The sequence below is a fragment of the Eubalaena glacialis genome, chromosome 4 (assembly GCF_028564815.1).
Source record: "Eubalaena glacialis isolate mEubGla1 chromosome 4, mEubGla1.1.hap2.+ XY, whole genome shotgun sequence".
NCBI lineage: Eukaryota > Metazoa > Chordata > Mammalia > Artiodactyla > Balaenidae > Eubalaena > Eubalaena glacialis.
The window spans coordinates 105306860-105330266 of record NC_083719.1 but is presented as its reverse complement, the minus strand read 5'-3'; the positions used below and the strand labels follow the sequence as shown (position 1 = coordinate 105330266).

The window sequence follows — 23407 nt, the reverse complement described above, 5'->3', positions numbered from 1 at the left end:
TGGAAACACCAGCTCCTCTCAGCAACCCCTCCTCCCCAAAAGGCCGAAAGAACAGAGAGTCAAGGTGAGGACTCACCGCAGGGAAATGATTCTCTTCTGGTCTGCGGACTCGGCCTCGCTGGACAGAGCAGGGGACAGGGCTGCTGGCGCCCTGCAAACCTTCTTTTTCTCCTCCACACCATTCTCAGCCTCTGAGCTGGAGAAGAGAAAACACTTCACCTTAGATATACAGAGTGGGGAGGAGGGAAAAACGATGACGTGACCTCGCTTTCTGGAGAGTGGAATGATCTTCAATGCCCGGGACTGGCTGAAGTCAAGAAGGACAGCGGTGCCCTTTCCATCCCTCCATTCTACCCCCTCAGCTGGTGCCCCAGGGGGTGGAGCTCTAGGTCATGCCTGCTTCAGATACACGTGCAGGTTTATGTGCAGGTAAATGTCCGACTTTGCAGGGACTCGCCAGCTCCTGGGTAGGCGGCCCATGGGCCCTGTGCGCTGCCTGGCTCTGCCCAGCCCAGCATGGAGTTGGAAGGTCACCCAGAGGCTGGGAGGGCCCCTGACCTGTGCACGAGCTCACATGCGGCCTCCTGCCAGCTGTGAGCCTTTCTGCTAGGCGCTCCCACCCCGTTTGTTTGCACTTACGTCACTTATCATCTTTTGTTGTAGTTATATAGGTCCTGGTTTGGGTGCTTGCTAATTTCACCAAGCTCTTCTCTCAGCAATTACACTCTCTAATCCGCACCACCACCCAGGCTAGGTGGGAATTATTACTCCCATTTCACAGACTAGGAAGCTGAGGCTCTCACATAGTGAATTTCTTGCCCGAGTTTGCAGAACTAGTACCTGTCTGAGTTGGGATTCAAACTCAGGTCTGTCCATCCAGGAGGCCTTTGTGTACATGCCCATTCTCATATTTTCTTTCTTCGCCTCCATCCACCCCCCAGCCACGCATCTATCCTCCGAGCCCTCTTACTAGCTCTTCAGTGTGGGAGCCACAGGCTGGGGAGAAGAATCTCATTGATTTTTATACTGACCACAAGGTCTAGGATAGTGCTGGTATATAATCGCACTCGGTAGGCTTTTGGAAAACTAGGTCTGACCTTGGTGAAAAAGGGAGTAGAGGGGACAGTAAGTCAGAGGGTCAGCACGCTGAACCATTAACAGATGGAGGACGGCCAGTGTGGTGGACACAGGTGAGCTCCCTCAGTCTCGGGATCAGGGGAAACCATTTCAACATGGGAGGAGAGGAAGGAATGTGGCCAGGGAGAACACAAGGTGGTAGCATGGATCAGACCTTCTTTGGTGTCAGCCTGCACAGCAGAGGACTCACAAAACATACTTCTAGACCATGAGAACTCCACGGTGGCTGAGTGTAAAGGAAGACAGCATTGCTGTGACAGTTTAGCTAATTTTAATCCTAACTTACCACCCATTTGGTATCTTCACCTGCAAAAAACCTCGCAGGCAGGAAATGTTATTGGTTACTTGAACCTTTGTGGTTGCTTGCTTGCCACTTTTCACAGCGCATGGAAATTCCAGCCCACGTTGGGAGTCCTATTGTCATGTCAAAATCAAAACCAGGTATGTCTGACAAGGTATCCAAGTAATAATCCCTATGAGTGGTTGATACTCTCATTCTGCAGTGAGCATTTCTCTTTTTCTAGGTAGGTTAATATCTGAGGACATAGGCCCAACCTTCTATTTCTTTAATTCTTTTCAAAGTACTTAAAGCACTTACGTACATTAAAAGGACTCAGTCCATAACTGAATTGCATTATGTGATAAAAGGTACATGGAAAGCCTTGAAACATTAAAATGGAAACATTGCTTTGGTTTAAAATAGAAGATTTATTTTAATATCAAGTTTAATTTATGGACTCCAAGAATTTTAGAACTGTTAAGGGCCCTTTGAGCACATCCCTGCCTTTTCCCTCTATCCCCCAAGACACACACATTACTCCTATTCTTCAAAAGCATAAGAAATCCACTCAAGTGAACTTATTTATAAAACAGAAACAGACTCACAGACATAGAAAATAAACTTATGGTTACCAAAGGGGATAGCAGTGCGGGCAGAGGGGTGGTGGGTGGTGGAGATAGATTAGGAGTTTGGGATTAACAGATTCACACTACTATATATAAAATAAACAACACGCACCTACTGTACAGCATAGGAAACTATGTTCGGTATCTTGTAATAACCCATAATGGAAAAGAATCTGAAAAAGTACACATATATGTGTGTGTATTTATATAAATATATCTCTGAATCACTTTGCTGTACACCTGAATCTAACGCAACATTGTAAATTAACTATACTTCAAGAAAAAACATGTTAAAAAAATAAGTAAATCAGAAAATCTCTTCCAGAAGTTTCCACAGGAGCCTTCATAGAAATGGGATACGGTGAGGACTGAGCTAATAATGGGAGTGTGCTTAGCTTTAATATGGATTGATTAGATTTAACAGTGTTGAGTGGCACAACCTTGTAAAAGTGATACTACAATTTGCATTTATTTCTAATGGGCCTCTGGCTAGACTTTGGGGTTGGTTGGGATCAGAGCCAGTTTGTTCTTAAGTTGAATTCATTCTGATGCTTGACAATCCTCCACCCCCCTGTTGTCCATTGGAGCCCTACTTGTAAAGGTCAGTGTACTGTCTACTTGGCACCCAACTACCTAACACCTAGCTAACACCATCCACAAAAATAAACTCAAAATGGATTAAAGACCTAAATGGAAGACCAGACACTATAAAACTCTTAGCGGAAAACATAGGAAAAACAGTCTTTGACATAAACCACAGCAAGATCTTTTTTGACCCCCCTCCTAGAGTAATGAAAATAAAAACAAAATAAACAAATGGGACCTAATTAAACTTAAAAGCTTTTGCACAGCAAAAGAAACCATAAACAAGACGAAAAGACAACCCTCAGAATGGGAGAAAATAATTGCAAATGAAGCAACTGACAAAGGATTAATCTCCAAAATATACAAACAGCTCATGGAGCTCAGTATCAAAAAAACAACCCAATCCAAAAATGGGCAGAAGACCTAAATAGACATCTCTCCAAGGAGGACATACAGATGGCCAAGGGGCACATGAAAGGATGCTCAACATCACTAATTATTAGAGGAATGCATATCAAAACTACAATGAGTTATCACCTCACACCAGTCAGAATGGCCATCATCAAAAATCTACAAACAACAAATGCTGGAGAGGGTGTGGAGAAAACGGAACCCTCTTGCACTGTTGGTAGGAATGTAAACTGATACAGCCACTGTGGAGACCAGTATGGAGGTTCCTTAAAAAACTATAAATAGAACTACCATATGACACAGCAATGCCACTACTGGGCGTATACCCTGAGAAAACCATAACTCAGATGGACACATGTACCCCAATGTTCACTGCAGCACTATTTACAATAGCCAAGACATGGAAATAACCTAAATGTCCACAGACAGATGAATGGATAAAGAAGATGTGGCACATATATACAATGGAATATTACTCAGCCATAAAAAGGAACGAAATTGGGTCATTTGTAGAGATGTGGATGGACCTAGAGTCTGTCATGCAGAGTGAAGTAAGCCAGAAAGAGAAAAACAAATATCGTGTATTAACGTGTATATGTGGAATCTAGAAAAATGGTACAGATGAACCTATTTGCAGGGCAGGAATAGAGATGTAGACGTAGAGAATGGACATGTGGACACAGGGTGGGAAGGGGAGGGTGGGCCGAATTGGGAGATTAGGATTGACATATATACACTACCATGCATAAAATAGATAGCTACTGGGTACATGCTATAAAGCACAGGAAGCTCAGCTCGGTGCTCTGTGATGACCTAGATGGGTGGGATGAGGGGTGGCGGGAGGGAGGGGATATAGGTATGCATGTAGTTGATTCACTTCATTGTACAGCAGAAACTAACACAACATTGTAAAGCAATTATATTCCAATTTAAAAAAAAAAGAAAAAAGAAGCTCTAAAGGAAAAAACAGGCATGCTTTTACATAAGTTACTGTCCTTGGTAGATTAAGAAGGTTAAAGGAAAATGGATATAACTTTTCTTGAATAAATTTGGCTTATTAGATTTTGATATTAAAAAAAAAAGAGTAGGCTCTAAGGGAAGATTGTCAATATTCTGAGTGGCAAGAAAAGCCACAGTCATTTTGTCTTTGCACTTTAGACGTCGAAATCTTCCTGTGGAACATAGCCACATCTAGATAAATATGAGCTTTTTCTTCTATTAAAATTATTTCCAATGTCTATCAAAATAATTTCTTCTACAGAATGTTTCTGACCCATCGTGGCCTGTAAAGCATGTATTTGAAATAATATTTGGAAAAGTAAATAGGTTTTTCAAAACGAAAAAAAAAGTTTCCACAAACCAGTCAAGTAAATTGAATACAATAAACCAAAAAAAAAAGAAAAAAAGAAAAAGAAATCCACTCAAATGAACTTATTTACAAAACAGAAGCAGACTCACAGACAGAAAATAAACTTATGGTTACCAAAGGGGATAGCAGTGGGGGCAGAGGAGTGGGTGGTGGAGATAAATTAGGAGTTTGGGATTAACAGATTCACACTACTATATATAAAATAGATAAACAACACGGACCTACTGTATAGCACAGGGAACTATATTCAATATCTTATAATAACCTATAATGGAAAAGAATCTGAAAAAGTACATATATATATATCTGAATCACTTTGCTGTACACCTGAAACTAATACAACATTGTAAATTAACTATACTTCAAGGGAAAAAAATGGTTAAAAAAAAGCAAATCAGAAAATCTCTTCAACAAGTTTCCACAAACTAGTCAAGTAAATTGAAATACAATAAACCACAAAAAAATAAAAAAAAAGAAATCCACTCGAGTCCCTCTTTAAGTAGGGAGACGAAGTGTGTGTGGAACTTCAGTAATCCACCTCAGCATTCATTCACATATTTATGGAATTCTGTGCTATGCAGGGTCAGATTCAGACTTAGAGGCAGCACGGTAGCTGTCCTGCACAGCAGCACCCTTGAAGACTCAGAAAGAGCCATGCCCGGCCAGGAGCACTCATAAAAAGGTGCTGTCTCTCTGGATGTAGCCCTACTGACACAGGACTTGGCAGAGAAATGGTGCCCCTTGCTTTGGGCAGAAAGAGCCCAGCACCAAGGAGCAGAGGAAGCAAAGTGGCTGGATTTCAGCCCCTCCTTGCCCCGCCCTTCCTGGCCAGGCACTTGTGTGCAGTGCTGAGCACTCAGCCTTCACCAAGTGGGTGGTCCTGATGCAGGGCCCCTAACTTAGCACTGACAAGATTACAGAGCCTGCCTCTAGGTCAACCCACCCACACAATGTCTTTCAATGACAGAGCATTCAGGTATGTGCAGATTAAAATGACTTCTTTCTACAGAGTCTCCACCCTTCTCTTCCCTAGACTGGCTCCTGGTCTCCAGCACTGGTTCTGCCCTGGAAAGCCCTCCCCAGAGGGCACAAGCTCCACAGAGCCTCCCATCCCATCACCTCAGCTCTGCTGCTGCTGGCTCTATAACTCACTAGGCCCCTCATCAATTAATGATCCAACTACGAGAAGCAGGGAACTTCTGTTTTTTTCCACAGCACTCAGCTCAGCATTTTGCTCAGTGTGGTCATTTATCAGTGTTGACTGATGTGGGATTAATTCTGCAGCATCCAAAACAGAAGTGAAATTCATCAATGGGCCAATTCAACTTTAGGTTTTTGTTTACTCAAAGATGCTACGGAACTCGAGCAAGTTAATTCCCAACACAGGCGAGATGATTCCTGGAGCACCCCTACCACAGAGGTCTTGTTGGCAGCAAACTGAAACTGCTAGGATCCGAAGAGCAGAGGCTCGCCTGTGTTTGAGTGAGGAGGGCATAGGAGAAGAAACAAACCACTTTTGCAAGGCCTCTCAGTAACTTTAAAGTTACTGGCAGTGAAGCTGAACTCTCATTGACAAGGGAGATGAAATAACAGATCTCACTTAAGTCATGAAAATAAATCAGCTTGGGGGCTTCCCTGGTGGCACAGTGGTTAAGAATCCGCCTGCCAATGCAGGGGACAAGGGTTCGAGCCTTGGTCCGGGAAGATGCCACATGCCACGGAGCAACTAAGCCCATGAGCCACAACTACTGAGCCGGTGCTCTAGAGCCCGTGAGCCACAACTACTGAGTCCACACGCCTAGAGCCCGTGCTCCGCAACAAGAGAAGCCACCGCAATGAGAAGTCCGTGCACTGCAACGAAGAGTAGCCCCCGCTCGCCGCAGCTAGAGACAGCCCGCGCACAGCAACAAAGACCCAACGCAGCCAAAAATAAATAAATAAAATAAATAAATTTATTTTAAAAAAATGAGTGACAGTTTTAAGGACGCATAGAAGCAGCAGAAGATGCTGGGAACACAGGATCCACCCTCACTTGGCTTTGGCAGGTTATTTCTTCTCCTATCTCTGACCCAATGTAAGCATCAGTTATGGGCCCTGAAAGCTTCTAAGTAGGAATTTCAGAGCAGTGAGATAGACACACTTATACCAACCAAGCCTGACTTTACCAACTAGGCAACAGCATTTTTATTACCAGCTAGGAAGTGCTGGTTTCAACAAGACACTGCCACACACTGTTGCACCACAGTCTATAAATAAAAAACAGGTTGGACGATCCCTATCAACAGTCCAATATTCCTCACTTCCTAGACCTCATTAGTCTGATGATGACTAGACTCAGATTTCACAATTTTTCAGAATTAGAATTCTTACATGGGGTCAACTATCATTCCTCCTGAAAAGTGTCTCTCTGAGTTAGAGTAAACTCAACACTCCTCTGTTCTGTCGTATCCATCTCCCAGGCCCTTTGCCTCTCCTGCTGAAGACGTGTTGTACTCGGGCATCATCACATGTAAGTGATAATTAGGTTCTATCTCAGGTGAGTGAGTAAGCTGTATTTCAGGTAAATGCAAACAAGTGCCTCACTGTGGTTCAGTCCAGGAAGCTGTGCTCCTTCCTAGTTACAGTCATAAACCTGTGCTTGTCTACCTTCAAGTTAAATTAGTCTAAGCTTAGGCATAAAAAAGGTCACTAAACTCCTTTATGGTAGTACCAGTGAGATAGTTTTACACCCACTATCATTTAAAAAACTCCCTGATGATCATTACTCAAAACCACAGTCTTGACCAACAAAGGTTAAGAAGTGACTTGAAGATAGGATATGTTTCACCAGAGGATCCCCAGAAGATAAAATCCTGGAAATGGGATGGAAACCCTGTACTGAAAACTAGGCTGCACCTGGACTTGCCAAGATCTGAAGCCTGAAAGACTCTTGTTTTTGGTGAGCTGCCCACTTGGTGGCTCCCTGGCTGGCAGGCAAGGGTGGAAATACTTGGGAAGCTGAGAGATGGGCTATAGGGACAGAGGAGGACTCTGGGGGCTGCTGGGCAGCAGCCATAGTAGAAACAGAGACAACACAGTCACCAAAAGCAGGAAGCAGAATGGGGTACAGAAGGTGCAGGAGTTGGTGATAGAGACCAGGACCTCTCCAAGACCCCTAAGCCTCTCCAACCGCAAAGTAAACTCAGTCTCCCAACTAGATTTTTCTAAATCAGGAAGAACAGTCTTTCATTTACAATTCTGATATAAGTATATCTTTGGAAACTTTACATTGTATTTATTGATCTACATATTTATTTCTGAATAGGTACTAGAAGCACAACAACACAATTCAAAAGTTACAAATGGAAAAACAAATCTCCCTTCTACTCACCCCTGTTTTATGCTGGCCCTGTTTCTCTCCAGAAGCACCTACTGTTCCCAGCTCCTGTGTGTACTTCCAGGGAGTCTGAATGCATATGAGTGTGTGTATTTTTTAAGCACAAGTGATAGCATGTTATTCTAGACACCCCCCGCCCCCTTTTTTGAAACTAACTTGGTGCTCTTTCCCTATTAGTACCCATAGAGCTTCCTCATTCTTTTCAATGACTGAACAGAGTTCCACTGTAATGGCTTACATAATTTAACCAGTTCCTTATTGATGGGCATTTAGGTGATTTCAGTCTTATCACAAATACAGACAACACTGCAAAGAATGTCCTTATGTGACATATGTCCTTATGTTTATTATGTGTGAATATATCCCTAGGATAACTTCCTGGAAATGGAACTGCTGTGTTAAAATGTACACACATTAAAGAAAAATTTATAGTTATTGCCAAATTGCCTTTAGTAAAAGGTTTTGTGACCCACACCCATAATATGTAGCAGTGTTTACACATTCTTACTAAAGTGTTACACTTAAAAAGCAATTCAGGGACTCCCCTGGTGGTCCAGTGGTAAAGAATCCACCTTCCAATGCAGGGGACGTGGATTCGATCCCTGGTCGGGGAACTAAGATCCCACATCCTGCGGGGCAACTAAGCCCGCGCCACAACTACTGAGCTCGCACACCTCAACTAGAGAGCCCATGCGCTCTGGAGCCTGTGTGCCACAACTAGAGAGAGAAAACCCGCACGCCACAACTAGAGAGAAGCCCACGCGCTGCAACTAGAGAGAAACCCAAGCAGACCGCGAGCCGTAATGAAAAAGATCCTGTGTGCCGCGACTAAGACACGATGCAGCAAAAAATAAGTAAATAAATAAAAGTAAGGAAAAAATAAATGAAATAAATATTTTTTAAAAACCCAAAAAAACAATTCAGAGTGCTTAGCAGAGTACCTAGCACATAGAATAACAATTTTACCAATGATTAGTGTTAAACTTTTTTTTTTAAGTGTTAAACTTTTTGATCTCTACAAATCTGAGAGGTAAAAAAAAAAGTCCCATTATAGTTTTGACTTACATTTCTCTCCTGATGAGTAAGGTTGAGTGTATTTTCATATATTTAAGAGTGTTTTTTATTTCCTGTTTTGTAAATTAGCTGTTTGTATGTACATTTTGCCAATTTTTCTAATGGGTTGCTGATTGAAACATTTAGGGAAAACAATTCTTATAACTGCATCACCAATTCTTGGCAATATCCTAGAACTGACTTTTTAAATAAATAAACATTTAGAAAAGTTAAATGGATATTAGGGCCCAGCATAACGTTAAAATAAAATGTTAATGACAAATTAAGTTCCTCTTTTTTCTTGATAGGCTTACTGGCAGATTTTTTAAAAAAGGAATGCCGAAAACACAGTATTCTTTGGTTTTGTCAAAACCTGTGATGAAAACCCAACAGGTTTCCCAGTCCAGGATGAAGAACAGGAGCACAGATGTTTGCCTCTCCTTTCCAAGGCCTGTTAAGATGAGGATTTATAAAAGAAGTAGTAATCCTGCTTACAATTACGGTGGGAAACCATCAACAGAAGAGTGATTTCCCCAAATTTCTGAAAAATGGAAAGTAGAAAGTAAAGTAAATATTAACTCATGCAGCAAAGCAGAGGAAGCTGTATTTCAGAATTTGGGTATAAGTGGAAGATAAGAGAATACTGATCTGTTTGTCAGAGTCCAATAAGGTGCTACAGGAGGAGGATGTAAGAAGTTGCCGAAAACATTAGACTAAATTAAAGGTGTGTGTGTGAGAAATTTCTGCCCACCTCTCACCTTGCCCACACCCCCATCCTCAAGACACAAATGGCAGACAGTCAGCTACTTAGCTTGTGAGGAAAACATATCAGAAGGGTTGTCAATTAAAAAACTGAATAACTTAGCTTACCCAGAGTAAATCCCTTCTCTTCCTTCCATTTTGAATAAAGTGGTTCCAAGCTAAGTACCAACTCCCTATTCATATTCTTCCAAAACTACTCTAATCCCTTATTTTTTCCCTCTAGTCCCTCATTCTTAAATATGAAATGACAACAAAGGATTGCCAGACCCTTGAAGAAAATCTGAAGTCTTAAGGAAAAGACCAAGATAAACTAACATGAAAGTAAAACCCTTAGAAAACTGACTTCAGAAAACAAAAGAAAACAAACAAGCAAACAAGAAAAACAAAACCCCAAAACCTTCTAATTAATATCTTCAGAGAGAAGCTAGAACTCCTAAAACAGATCACAATATTATGGAAAAGGAAACCTTCCTTGACGCCTCAGTTCTCTCAGAGTCCAAATCCCTAATAGCCTACAAGGCACTTCATGACCTGCCCTGTCTGCCCCTCCTCATCTCTCTGACCCCCTTTTCTCACTCCACGCTCCCACAAGAAAATCTGTGCACTGGCTATTCCCTCTGCCTGGAACGCTGTTGCCCCCATAAAGCCACGTGGCTCTCTCCCTCTTTTCCTTCAAGTCTTTACTCAAATATTACCTTCTCAACGAGACCTATTTATTTAATCAAAGGGTTGGAAAATAGCATCAAGATACAGAAATTCAAAAGAGAGAAAAAGTAAGAGGGAAACACAAGACACGTTTAAGCCAAGCACTTTTATATCAAATGAGTAGGAATTCTAAACAGGAAAAAAAGGAGAAGTTATTATTAAAGAAAAAATAGGAGTGGTAAAAAGGTGAAAGAAGGGCAGAGGTTACTAATTTCTTATTCTAAAAAGTTGGGAGTCAAATTAATTTAACAAGAGATTTAGGTCAACGTGTTATTTAAAGAGGCAAATGTATGAAAATAGGAAGGAGAAACAGTGATATGCCTATTTAAAATAGGGAGAAGGAAGAGAGGGAAGCAGGGCGTTAGTATAAGTGAGTTGACTCTTATGTTCCATTAAAACAGGAAGTTGAGACAGAAAGTTTAGAATTAGTAAGCAAGAAAGAGCAGGATGCATAATTTTTATAGATAATGAAGTACCACTACCACTAAAATCAGGCATAGTTAAAAGCTATTGTGGGGGGGGGGCAGATGAAAAACCTAGCATTTTGTTTTTTTCTGGAGTAAGGCAGCAGAAAGAAGCAAATTAAATTGTTGTGAAGTTTGATTCCTAATGAGAAAGGGCTGCTTTTAGACTTCATTTGGTTGGCCGTAGGGATTAATTGAAGATTTTTAGACAGAAGGAATGAAATGATGGGGATGAGATATTATTCAGTGTCCCCCTCTTCCTGTACCTACATTACGAGAGGCCTGATGAGATACGTGCTCCTGGAGGGTTACGCTCGCCAGTGTGTAAGAATGGGGATGGGCTGGGGTGGAGACTAGAGACAGAAAATGCAGAGGCAGATGTGGGGAGGAGTTTGAAGGCAAGAAGCAGACACTGCACTGGAGAGATAATCCAGAGATAACACCAGAATGGGTGGGAGAGCGAGCATTGGAGAGGAACATCCAAGATAACCCAAAGGTTATCTGGGGAATGGAGATTAGCACCACCGTGAATAGTTACAGGGAACACAAGAGGAAATGTAGTTTGGTGGGAGGGACTTTGCAAATCTAGTTTGAGATATAATAGACATATATTGTTAGCAGGTAAAAAAACTGTATTTGAAAACCAAAAGAGCCCAAAGAACAACAACAAAAAGATACTGTCCTTGCAGAGGAAGGGTTCTGCCAGTTGGAAACGATTTCTGTTGAGTCCCAAGCACATTGCCATAGCAGAGAGCGGTATCTAAATCTCAGCTGCAATACCAGGGCTGGAGGAATGGCTTAGCACAGCCACCAGTGGCCCCAACATGCCCCTTTAACTGGTCCCATGAACAATCATGTGATTCATTTCTACCTTCTTTATATCTACTCCCAATTCTGTTTTCCTAAATCATTGCTTTTCTTTCAAAGCCTAAGGCAACTCATGTAACTCCGAAGAGTATTCAAATATCAGGATTCTGATTCTGAAGGGACAGAAACCCAACTCAAACTGGTTTATGTTTTTTGTTTTGTTTTCTTTTTTTTTTTTAAATAAAAACCACCCACGAGGGCTTCTGTCACTGCTTTAAGATGAAGTCAACAGTAGAGAACAGCTGCAGCTGCAGACGTGTCCCCTCAACATCGGGAACATTCAGCAGTGGTCTCCAGGGTCTCCCTCTCCAAGTCTTCTGGGACAATCAATGCCCCATTCATCCTCTTAAGACACTGCCTCCATTATGTCATGCCCCTGCTCCAGAACCAACAAAGGCTTTCTATTGAGCATCACAGTGAGGTATCTGGTTATGAGTCAAGACCCTCCAGAGTTTTGCAGTCTCCCTCTACTTTCTAAAAAGAGTTCTCCATTCCAGCCATGTTGGTCTTCTCACCACAGCCTCGCTTACATCGTGTTTCATCCTCCCTCTGTGCGTGGCTCTTGGCTCCTCTAGCCTGGACTATCCTCTCTGTGCCTTCTTAACTACCCACAACTATCCATTGTTCCATGCCCAGGACATGTCCAGTTATACACCCTCTTGATACCAGCACCCATCTCTTTACTTCCAATGTCTGGATATAAGAAATTATGCAATTAATACTTGTTGACTGGACAACTTTGAGTATATACGGGGTTCGGAACAATAATCAGCATTTGAGAAAGGGCTTGGGCTAAAATTTTATCTCAAGACCTATGTAGTAAACTCCTTCCCAAGTGTGATTTACAAGTCCTATTGGAAGAGGGCCATGCTGAAGGTAGAAGAGGGGGGGAAAGGTTGTCTTTCCACTTTCCCTTTCACTGAATCAGCATTGTGTGCATACTTATCTTTCAAACTGACCATTAGTTAGGTGAGTAATAATTTGAAACTATATGGAAACTTGAATAGACTGTCTTCATTGCTGGAAGAAACAACAGTCGTAAGCAAAATCATAATCAAACTAAATAACTTCTCAGTAGTGGTATTTTGAGGCCAAGCACAATTGGAAAACAACAAAGGAAAATGACAAGAAAATGCATCAAGGAGACAGCAATTGACTTTTCCAATTTCCAGGAAAGGTAGATTGATGCTACTGATAGTTCCGTGTTGTTATTTACACCCTCAGCATGTAAATAGGATTTTGTATAATGCATTGCTCAGTACGAACAAAGTTTCTAAAAGTATATATCTCCTTCAAGCTAGTAATTTTCTCAGGGGCAAGGCCTTTAAATATTTTTTGTATTTCTATCTCTACACCTTTTTTGAAGGTGTTCTTCCACCAGCAACTGCTGAATGTCAGAATAAGCCGCCTTTCATATACCTAAGATATGTTAGAGGAGATCTATTTAATTAAGACTTTTGGCCAAAAGGAAGTGTTTGGGAAAGACCTAGATTTTAAAAGTGTAATGAGGGACTTCTCTGGTGGTCCAGTGGGTAAGACTCTGCACTCCCGATGCAGGGGGCCTGGGTTCAATCCCTGATTGGGGAACTAGATCCCACATGCATGTCGCAACTAAGACCTGGTGCAGCCTAAATAAATAAATAAATATTTTAAAAATAAAGTGTAATGAGAAACTTACCAAAACAGAAAGATAAGAATGCAAAAGTCTGGGGCATGAAATCCAGGAAAAAAGTTTTTTAAGAGGAAGTACAATATTAACAGATCATCAGCTATTATGGTAAATATTCAAAATATCATAAACATCAAAGAAGACTGAACGGTACCTCAGGTACTGTAGATTAAGCACACACATAAAAAACAAAACCCACTGTCAAAACAACCCCATTAAAACCCAGAATAAAAAAAATGTTAGGGGCTTCCCTGGTGGCGCAGTGGTTGAGAATCCACCTGCCGATGCAGGGGACACGGGTTCGAGCCCTGGTCCGGGAAGATCCCACATGCCGCGGGGCAACTAAGCCTGTGCGCCACAACTACCGAGCCTGTGCTCTAGAGCCCGCGAGCCACAACTACTGAGTCCGTGGGCCACAACTACTGAAGCCCATGCACCTAGAGCCCGTGCTCCGCAACAAGAGAAGCCACCGCAATGAGAAGCCCACGCGCCGCAACTAGAGAAAGCCTGTGTGCAGCAACAAAGACCCAACGCAGCCAAAAATAAATAAATAAAATAATTTAAAAAAAAAGTTAGGACCTCTAATTTTGGGTTTTTCAGAAGTAAGTGGGATCCATCACAGAAATGATCAATTTGGAACCCCATTTTAAAGGAACAGAGGATCAAGAATAGCACAAAATTGGGAGGATGAGGATTTCAGGCAAAAGTCATTAAAAACTTTACAGTATGCAAAGAAGGAGAAAAAAAAGAACAAGTAACTTGTATATCAGGAATGCCAATAAGAAAGTATTTGTAGTATAAGAACCTGGGAGGTGAGTAGGACTATAAGGACCTGAGTGTCTGAGGTGCTGTCCTTACAGCTGGAGGGATGAGGGTGCAGCTGAGCAGAGAAGCTCTGAGTTTGTAAGAGATTAACAGAGCCCTGCCATGGTCTCCTGAAATGAGGCTCAGCTTTATGAAAATGCTACTCCTGAGAAAATTGTTGTGTATTTTCTTTTTTTCTTTATAAATTTATTTATTTACATTTAAAAATTTTTGGCTGCATTGGGTTGTCTTTGCTGCACGCAGGCTTTCTCTAGCTGTGGCGAGCGGGGGCTACTCTTTGTTGCGGTGCGTGGGCTTCTCACTGCGGTGGCTTCTCTTGTTGCAGAGCACAGGCTATAGGCGCGTGGACTTCAGCAGTTGTGGCACGAAGGCTTCAGTAGTTGTGGCTCGCGGGCTGTAGAGCACAGGCTCAGTAGTTGTGGCGCACGGGCTTAGTTGCTCCGTGGCATGTGGGATCTTCCCAGACCAGGGCTCGAACCCATATCCCCTGCATTGGCAGGCGGATTCTTAACCACTCCGCCACCAGAGAAGTCCGTTGTGTATTTTCTGATAGGGGGGTACTGGAAGAGAGTCATGTCAGGGGGACCCAACTTAGAGGTACTCTTCCAGGAAAAAGAAGGAATGAGGACCCTTTTCCTTTTCCTTTTCCAGCAAAAGGAAAAGGGAGGAGGGAGAGACACCCCAAAGGGAGACAGTCCTAGTAAACTTCATGGACAGAACAGTCCTTTAGCTTCATAGAAATTCCTCTCGAGTTAGACTTCCTTTCTCTTGTTACCATACCTACGATAATAACTTTTACTTGGAGAGAGAGACAGAATGTATCATGCCAGAAATACGTGTATTTAGCCAGAAGGGAATATTTTACCTATTAATAGCACAGTAATGTTTAAGGTTAAAGAAAACAATAAAAATACCCAAGGCCATCAGAAGCCGACTTGGGAAGAGAGAAATGTTTGCTTCTGTTTTGAGGAGCCCTGGTCCCCGTGGAGACGAGTTGCGCTACTTTGGCCCTTAGCTGTTGCAGGAGGCCTTTGGACTTGAAGCACTGGAGATATGAGCTGTCTCCCACCACCCTGGCTGCCATCTGTGATGACTTAAGTGCTTTCTTTCCTCTATACCTTTCATTTCCTGGAACTCTGTCTTTGTGTTCCATGTGGGGGGAAAAAAAAGATCAAATGCCAGACAGCCGAAAGACCGAGGTACGTAGGCACTGCAGCAGAGTTAAAAGTTTCCACAAGAGTCCAGAATAGCACCAGGGAGCCATCCAGAAACCCGTGCCTCCTTTGTTTTCCCCACACAAACTCGGCAGTACCATTTCCTGACTCTCCTGTGCTCTGATCTCACGGCTCAGAATTGCATGTGTATGAGGACAGCTCAGGATGTGCCGTGTAGGAATTTCCCAGAGGTCAGCTTCACACCTTATGCCACATCATCCCCAGTGATCAAAATGCACATGAAATCTCATGGATGTTATTAGCACACGTGAAAATTCTCTTTGCTTGAATGCTAAGAGTAATATTATTGAAACTCAGGATTTCCTTTCTAATGAAAAATTAATGGCACTCAATTTCTAAAGAAGAGAGACACTATCACTTTTTAAAAATGGGATAACTCTACGTTAGAGAAAAATTTTCTGTAAAAGGCTTTGGTTTAACCAAAACACTTCCAAACTAGATACACTTAAGTAAAGAACAGTTCATGCTACCCTATGGCAGAAAATAAGAGTACATTTTTAGTTATTTCAATATGGAATTAATTCCATAATTATATAATATATCATATATGATATCAATATCACATATCAGAATATTATTTATATCATAAAATATAAAAATCATACATGATATAATATCATTATATATAATTGATATTATATATATCAAAATATGGAATAATTGTAGAACTAAGAACTCTATTGAAAAGAAATGTTTATCCTAGTATTTTAATGACAGCTAACTTTCACAGGTAGAAGAATTATAATTAATGTAATTTATACATGATAATTGGTACCTCCTTCAAGGAAATAAGCAGTAAGTCTAATAAATCTTACATCTGATATCCTTATTTCCTGTCCTTTATTTCTCCCACTACAAATATGCATTTTCTCTACCTGTGCTAAAAAATATATATATATATCTTTGGAAAACATCTATTCTTGGCCCCTTCTCTCTTCCTTGCCACTCCTTCCTATTGGATTTTCTAGATGACTTTACACTTGCATTGCTGTTCTCAAAGAGCATTCACACCCATACCACGATACCATACTAGCCCTCATGCCAACCTTATGAGGCAGGTATGTAAGACAGGTGTTATCCATATTTCATAAATAAGGAAACTAAGATGAGAGCTTTGAGCGACCAAAGAATAATAAGCTAACTGCTCTCATACTTTGACTATCTGTCGCCTACCAAACCTAGTCAGACACCAAGACCTGTGGATTTCTACCTCCTTAACATTTTTCCAGTTACGCCCCCTCCTGCTCTTTCGCAGTTCTGTTGCGTTAGTTACCGTCCTCAATGTCTCCTGCCTGGACCCCTAAACCTCCCCACCTCATTTGAATGATGTGCAACACTTCCTCTGTCCATCTCACACCTCCTTCCATCTATATGGAAGATCACTTTGCCCTGTGATCTTTGAAAAGCCCAAATATGATATGATATTCACATCATCTCCCCAACCCCACCCCATTTAAAACCCTTTTGGTTCTCCATTACCTACAGGATAAAGCTGAATTTGGTGCTCTCTGCAATCTGGAACCTTCTCACTGGCATTTAACCTCTTGCCATGTTTTGCCCAGCCCTGTGCTTGGGCTGCCTGAGCCCTCTCTTGTGACCTTGGCAAGCACTGGTCATCTTCCAGGATTTAGCTCTGGCTGGGGCCTTCTCCTATAGGAAGCCTTCTCCAACCCTCTTTGTGCCCTGAGGACTGACCCTCCTTTATCTAATGTTTCTCCCCAGTACCCTCAAAGGTATGACTGCCATGGAAACTGTATGCTTTAATATGGGGTTTGTTTAAGAATTATGAATGGGCTACTATTTGCTCATCTTTACTCTCCTTAGAGCATAAGCCCTGGAGGGCAGGGTCCAGATCTTATCTCTGTATGGGGTGTTGGGAGGAGGAGGAGGTGCTCTACTCACTTCCCTTAAGTATTTCATGTTCCTTCTACCAGAACCAGAGGCCAGGCATTCCGATTTCTAGCCCAGAGTCCTTTTTGACTACACCAGACCTTATAAATAGCAACAGGAAGGGATGTACTTCACTGTGAATTCCTGGACTCAGGAAGACTGGCATGGGAAAGGCCAGAGAAGTTTTCTGCTGGGGGTTGGGTCATGTTTTGGCAAACTTAAACTAGTCAGGGGCAGTTTCAGTGAGGCAAATGGCCTGCCCTTCCAATCCTGCCAGACAAAGATCTGACAAACTGATCCTGCAAATGTTGGGGGCAAAGAAGAAACACTTCCACTGAGGAAGCATCACCATTTCACTCACTAAACGGGGTGAAAGGTAATGGAGTCCGCCTTAGGAAGGCCAAATGAGCCGTCATTATTGCTGGGAGGGGCCATTGCACCTTAGCTGGCTTTACTATAAGAGTTTAAAGGGCAACGCTTGGTTATTGCAGATTCCAAGAAACAGGAAGAAAACAGTATTGCTTTTCTTCATTTTATGCCTCTGAACTGGATAAGCCTCCAGGAGAAGAATCAATTCCATGACCTGTGGCTTTCTAAGAGTAGCCCAATGCACGGTTTCTGGGAGTGGCGTCTTCATCAGGGATATTTATCATATTTCAGTGTCTTAGTAAGAGCCTGGCTTTCTCTCCTCCACACCAGGTCCTCGCTCTCACAGCATGTGTTACAGAGCTGCACTGCACAGAGCTGCTCTCTGTCACATCAAACTTGATTTTAGAAAACACATTTTTTTTTTCATTAAAAAAACTGGGGTTAAAGGAGCTTAGAAAAATGTATGCATTTTCTATTTGACCAATGAAGCTAGGTGGCTTTGACAAGAGGAATAGTGGCAATGTTTGACGATCAGGCATATATTTCATCAGAAAAACTCAGACTGTCTACGCCTTGTGATTAATACTTAATTCACATCATAGTTGAGTAATCAAAGGTAGCTACTTACTTTCATAAATGATCACAAAAATTTCCAACCACCTACTATGAAAATGTTATGACATAGAGTAGGCAGAAGAATGATTATCTACTCATGGCCCATCCTGTTTCACATGTATCTCTGCACACTCCTCCCACCCCATATTTACTTTAAAACAAATCCCATTACCTTCACATCTGTAATTACTGCAATATGTAGCTCTAAAAGGTGAGGACTTTTTAAAAAAAGATAAGCACAATACCAGTAACAAACTCAAAAAGGATTAGCAATTATAATTAACTAAAAAACATGTGAAATCTAGCTGTTCTTTGCGGAAGGTTTTAGCATTACAAATTATTATTGAAGAATAGTGGGGCAATTCTAAGAGATGCCAACTTGGTATACTGATTTTGAGCTGTAGGCACTTGGAGAACAGCAAATGCAGGGAGAGGCTTTCTCTGAATGTCCCATATCTGCCTAAAGACAGATCCTCCTGAAGGAACTCAGTTGTCATAAATCCCCTCCCCAAGTTTCATCAACCAGGGAGGACTGACTCTTATCACAGAGAGGAGACTAGGACCTCAAACCATACCTAGACACAAACTGTCAAAACTATCATACCTCCCCTTTATTCTATGTGCCCTTCATCTTTCCTAAAAATCATTTACTCTCCCCTGAGAGGCCTATATCTTCTCTCCTCTTTCTTTATTAGGATGGTATTTAATCCTAAATTCTATAGCCACCTGGAGTTACGCATTTTCCCCCGGGGAATCTCCCATGTATACATGAGATATACATGTTAATAAACTTCTGTTTGCTTTTCTCTTGTTAATCTGTCTTGTATTAATTACAGGGGTCTCAGCTAAGAACTCAGAAGGGTAGAGGGGAAATTATTTTTCCTGCTGTTCAGTATTTAGGACTGCAGTGGACTAAATCATCTCTGAAACAGAGCTGAATATTTGAGCATCCAATATGGGATTTGGGAGAGTTCACACTCCCTGTATGAGTCCACATGGCTGTCGCCAGCTTGGCAATAGAAGGTACCCACTTTGGTATCTCCACTTGCTGGGGGTGCCTTTTCTCTTGGGAGCCTAGCTGCCCTGGCTACCCTGGGGAGAGGCAGAAACAGACATGACATTCCCTAATCTCGATACCTGGGCCAGATTAGGTTTTCTTGGGGGTGAAGGAAAACAGATTCGTAATTACGTGGGTCAACATGAAGCTAGTTGTAATTATGAGCAGAGCATATCCAACTGGATGAGCTACCATAACTCTAGGTGGGATGATGGAGCCACACCTGTATCCTGCCTGCGTCTCATGCAGCAATGCTCCTCTGCAACCTCCCCTGGCTCACATCCAAAGGACAGTCTTGAGAGAAACCTGAGCAGAGCAGACACAGGTGGTGATGTGATAGGGAAACTGCCCATTTCCTCTGGCCCATCAATACTAGGTGTCAGCGAAGCCTCAGGCTGTGCCAGCACCCGAGACTGTCTGGGCTTTCCCACAGACGTGCTCGTTTGCCTTTGAGAATTTTCAGGGTTAGGTCACATCTCCTGGGCAAAGAAGAGTGTCAATTCTGTACCCATCTAAAAAGCAAGCAGTATGTGGGTTTGAAACAAAGTCTGGAGTTCTAGGTGCAAAGATCAGTGCTCTCAAAAGTATTAGATTCTCAGAATTTGTCAATCATAAATATACACCACAAATGGTACCTGCCTCCCTATCTTTACAAGAGGTTCTTGCCAATTCTTAGAACAAAAACCTATAGCGTTTTGTTCAGGAAAAACAGCTCTTATGGAACAATGATTCCTACCCTCTCCTTGAATGGCTTCAGGTACCAAACAAGCAGGTTACCTTAGAAAAGACACTGAGGAAACATCTTTTCAAAGCTGGAAAGACAGTTTGTCTTTAAGGCAGCTATCTGCGTAGTATGGTTTGCTCAATAGTGCGAGATCACGGGGAGGGTCCCCCCTTTTGTAGTGTCCCTGAATCCCCTTACAACCACCCCGTGTGCCCCATATAAGCCAGGATTGAGGAGGGGGAAGATGTTGGAAGGCATCTCTAGCTTTTACTTTTATGCATGTAACCACACCGATACATGCAGTAACTAATGGCATCTTTCCATCACAGCCGAGAGAAAGCCGGTTTTACGGAGGGGAGACAGCAAGGTTACTGTGCGGGAAAGTCATCACTGTGTCAATACCACCACTGGGACAGCAGTAGGTGACTGGGTAAAGATGTCTTTGGAGACTGAAGGGAAGAGAAATGTGAAAGAGGATGTGGGAGGACTCTGTGCCCTCAAGGTTTTGCCTGGACCCTGTTTTCTTTTAACTGACAGCACCCTGGCTCAGGACACAAATACACAGGCTGAAACAACACGTACCAAAACCAGGACTGAGAATACAAATCAGGCTGAAGAACTTTTCTCACCTCCAGGACGTGTCATTTTAGGCGTACAGTTTGAGCCATACAGTTTCTGGTAAGATCAGTCTGTGAATGCCACAAATTAGTGGTTCTCAAAGTGGGACCTAAGGACCTTCTATTTCAGAACCACCTGGGGTTGGGGGAGGGGCCTTGTAAAAATGCACATTATTAGCCCAACTTCAGACCACTTTAAGTCTTATACCCATTACAATCTTGGAACCACTGAACCGGGTGTCAACCACGCCAAGATTATTGAGCCAAGTGGAAAGCAAGTCAATTAACTTTTGTTTCTTTCACCCAGCAGTTGTATGATGAGGACTGGGAGAGTGTGGTAAATTTATCAGCACAAACCAGTACTTCTAGAAAAATACTCCCCCTTAATGACGAATATGCAATGCTACTTCAGGAATGAGGTTTCTATCCAAAATCAGTTAAATGCACTATCCAAAATCAAAATACAAACCATGTTAAGTTTTATTTGGGAGACACAATTATTGGTGGGTTTTCTCTTTTTTTTTTTTTTATTGGGAGTAAAATTGCTTTACAATGTTGTGTTAGTTTCTGCTGCACAATGAAGTGAATCAGCTATATGCATACCTATATCCCCTCCCTCTTCGACCTCCCTCCCCTCCTTCCACACCCCCCCCACCCCATCTAGGTCATCACAGAGCACCGAGCTGAGCTCCCTGTGCTATACAGCAGGTTCCCACTAGCTATCTATTGGAGCTCAATATCAAAAAAACAAATGACCCAATTAAAAAATGTGCAGAAGACCTAAATAGACATTTCACCAAAGAAGGCATACAGATGGCCAAGAGTCACATGAAAAGATGCTCAACATCGCTAATTATTAGAGAAATGCAAATCAAAAGTACAATGAGGTATCACCTCACACCAGTCAAAATGGCCATCATCAAAAAATCTACAAACAATAAATGCTGGAGAGGGTGTGGAGAAAAGGGAACCCTCTTGCACTCTTGGTGGGAATGTAAATTGATACAGCCACTATGGAGAACAGTATGGAGGTTCCTTAAAAAACTAAAAATAGAACTACCATACGACCCAGCAATCCCACTACTGGGCATATACCCTGATAAACCATAATTCAAAAGGACACATGTACCCCAATGTTCACTGCAGCACTATTTACAATAGCCAGGACATGGAAGCAACCTAAATGTCCATCGACAGATGAATGGATAAAGAAGATGTGGTACATGTTTTTTTGCTTTGATCTATGGTTTTCAAGGTTACTACAGCGAGCTTCTTATAATCATAGATGTTAATTTGTTTAAAAGTTCTTTTAAAAAGAGAAAAAGGAAAAGGGATGACATCAGATTCTGAGACACTAATTACGCACAATATCTTAAACTAGAGTAGATTTCAAGTAAACGTTTAGCGGGAATTTTTAAGCAGGAGGCACACAAGAAAATCTAGAAGACATAACACATACATTTGAATACACCTTGGAAATGCATCTTAAATAGGTTTTTGAATGAGCTTGTTTCAAAACTACGACTGATGTAAATATTCAGGTAAAGAAAGCTGTTGAACATGAGATCAGGAGTTAATGGGTTACTACGCTAAATTTAAATCCTATAGCTTGACAATACAGCATGACAAGCTATGAGTCTATCTTCTATCATTCAGATTTAGGCTGGATATTCTTACAGGCTTATTCTTTCAGAGGAATTTTAGAATCATTCTGTAACGTTTTCTTAAGAGAGTCATTGAGAATTTGTTTGGTTGCACTGAACTTATAAATTTAAGGAATGAAGCTATCTTTATAATGAGAAGTTTTCCTTTTAAAGAAGGTAAACCTCTCCATTTAAGTTGTCTCCTTTAGTAGTTGTATTGTTTTACTTTAAGTTCTATTAAATCTATTTCTGGGAATTTTTATTTTTTGTTGCTTTTCAGTGTCTTTTCCTACAGTTTAGTTTTTAAATTAGTATTAGTAAGAAAGGTAATTGATTTTTTAAAATTAATTAATTAATTTATTTATTCTTGGCTGTGTTGGGTCTTCGTTGCTGCACGCAGGCTTTCTCTAGTTGTGGCGAGTGGAGGCTACTCTTCGTTGCGGTGCGCGGGCTTCTCATTGCGGTGGCTTCTCTTGTTGCGGAGCACGGGCTTTGGGGCGTGTGGGCTTCAGTAGTTGTGGCTTGTGGGCTCTAGAGCGCAGGCTCAGTAGTTGTGGCACACGGGCTTAGTTGCTCCGCGGCACGTGGGATCTTCCCGGACCAGGGCTCGAACCCGTGTCCCCTGCATTGGCCGGCAGATTCTTAACCACTGGACCACTAGGGAAGTCCCGGTAACTGATTTTTTAAAAAGTTTTTATTCGAGTATAGTTGACTTAAAATGTTGTATTAGTTTCTGTTGTTAATTTTTAAAATATTTTAGATAATCAGTCAACTTATTGAATACTCTTGTCTCTAACTTTGATAGTTCACTTAAGTTTAAAAAATAAAATTAATTTTCACCTACACTCAGCGTACAGAAAGTCCAACCTCCTGTGGGTTACACTGACCTAGCTGCATTTAATGTTCCTTATTGCCTTCATCCTCTTACACACTGATCATGTTCCCTTTCTTGAGAACGTTGACACCTAGATCCTTCAGTGTCCAGGAGGATGGCATCCAACAACTTGGCATTAAGTCCAGGGACCTTTATTTTCACTTCACATAAATCACCGCCAATGCCTGGCTTTCATCATTGCTCAGATTGCTCCATCCAGAAATCCTCTGTCAGTGTGACATCTTTAATCTCCC

General features: G+C 41.9%; 1 protein-coding gene across 5 annotated transcripts in view; it reads right to left on the bottom strand.

Annotated features, from left to right (window-relative positions):
* The window catches only part of GRAMD2B (GRAM domain containing 2B), a 135151-nt gene that overhangs the window by 55876 nt on the left and 55868 nt on the right, over window positions 1-23407 (bottom strand). For all 5 annotated transcript variants that reach the window (XM_061188103.1, XM_061188101.1, XM_061188104.1 and 2 more), the window contains exon 2: window positions 77-196. In XM_061188103.1, coding sequence (XP_061044086.1) covers window positions 77-196 — 120 coding nt within the window. The remainder of the gene's footprint in view (window positions 1-76; window positions 197-23407) is intronic.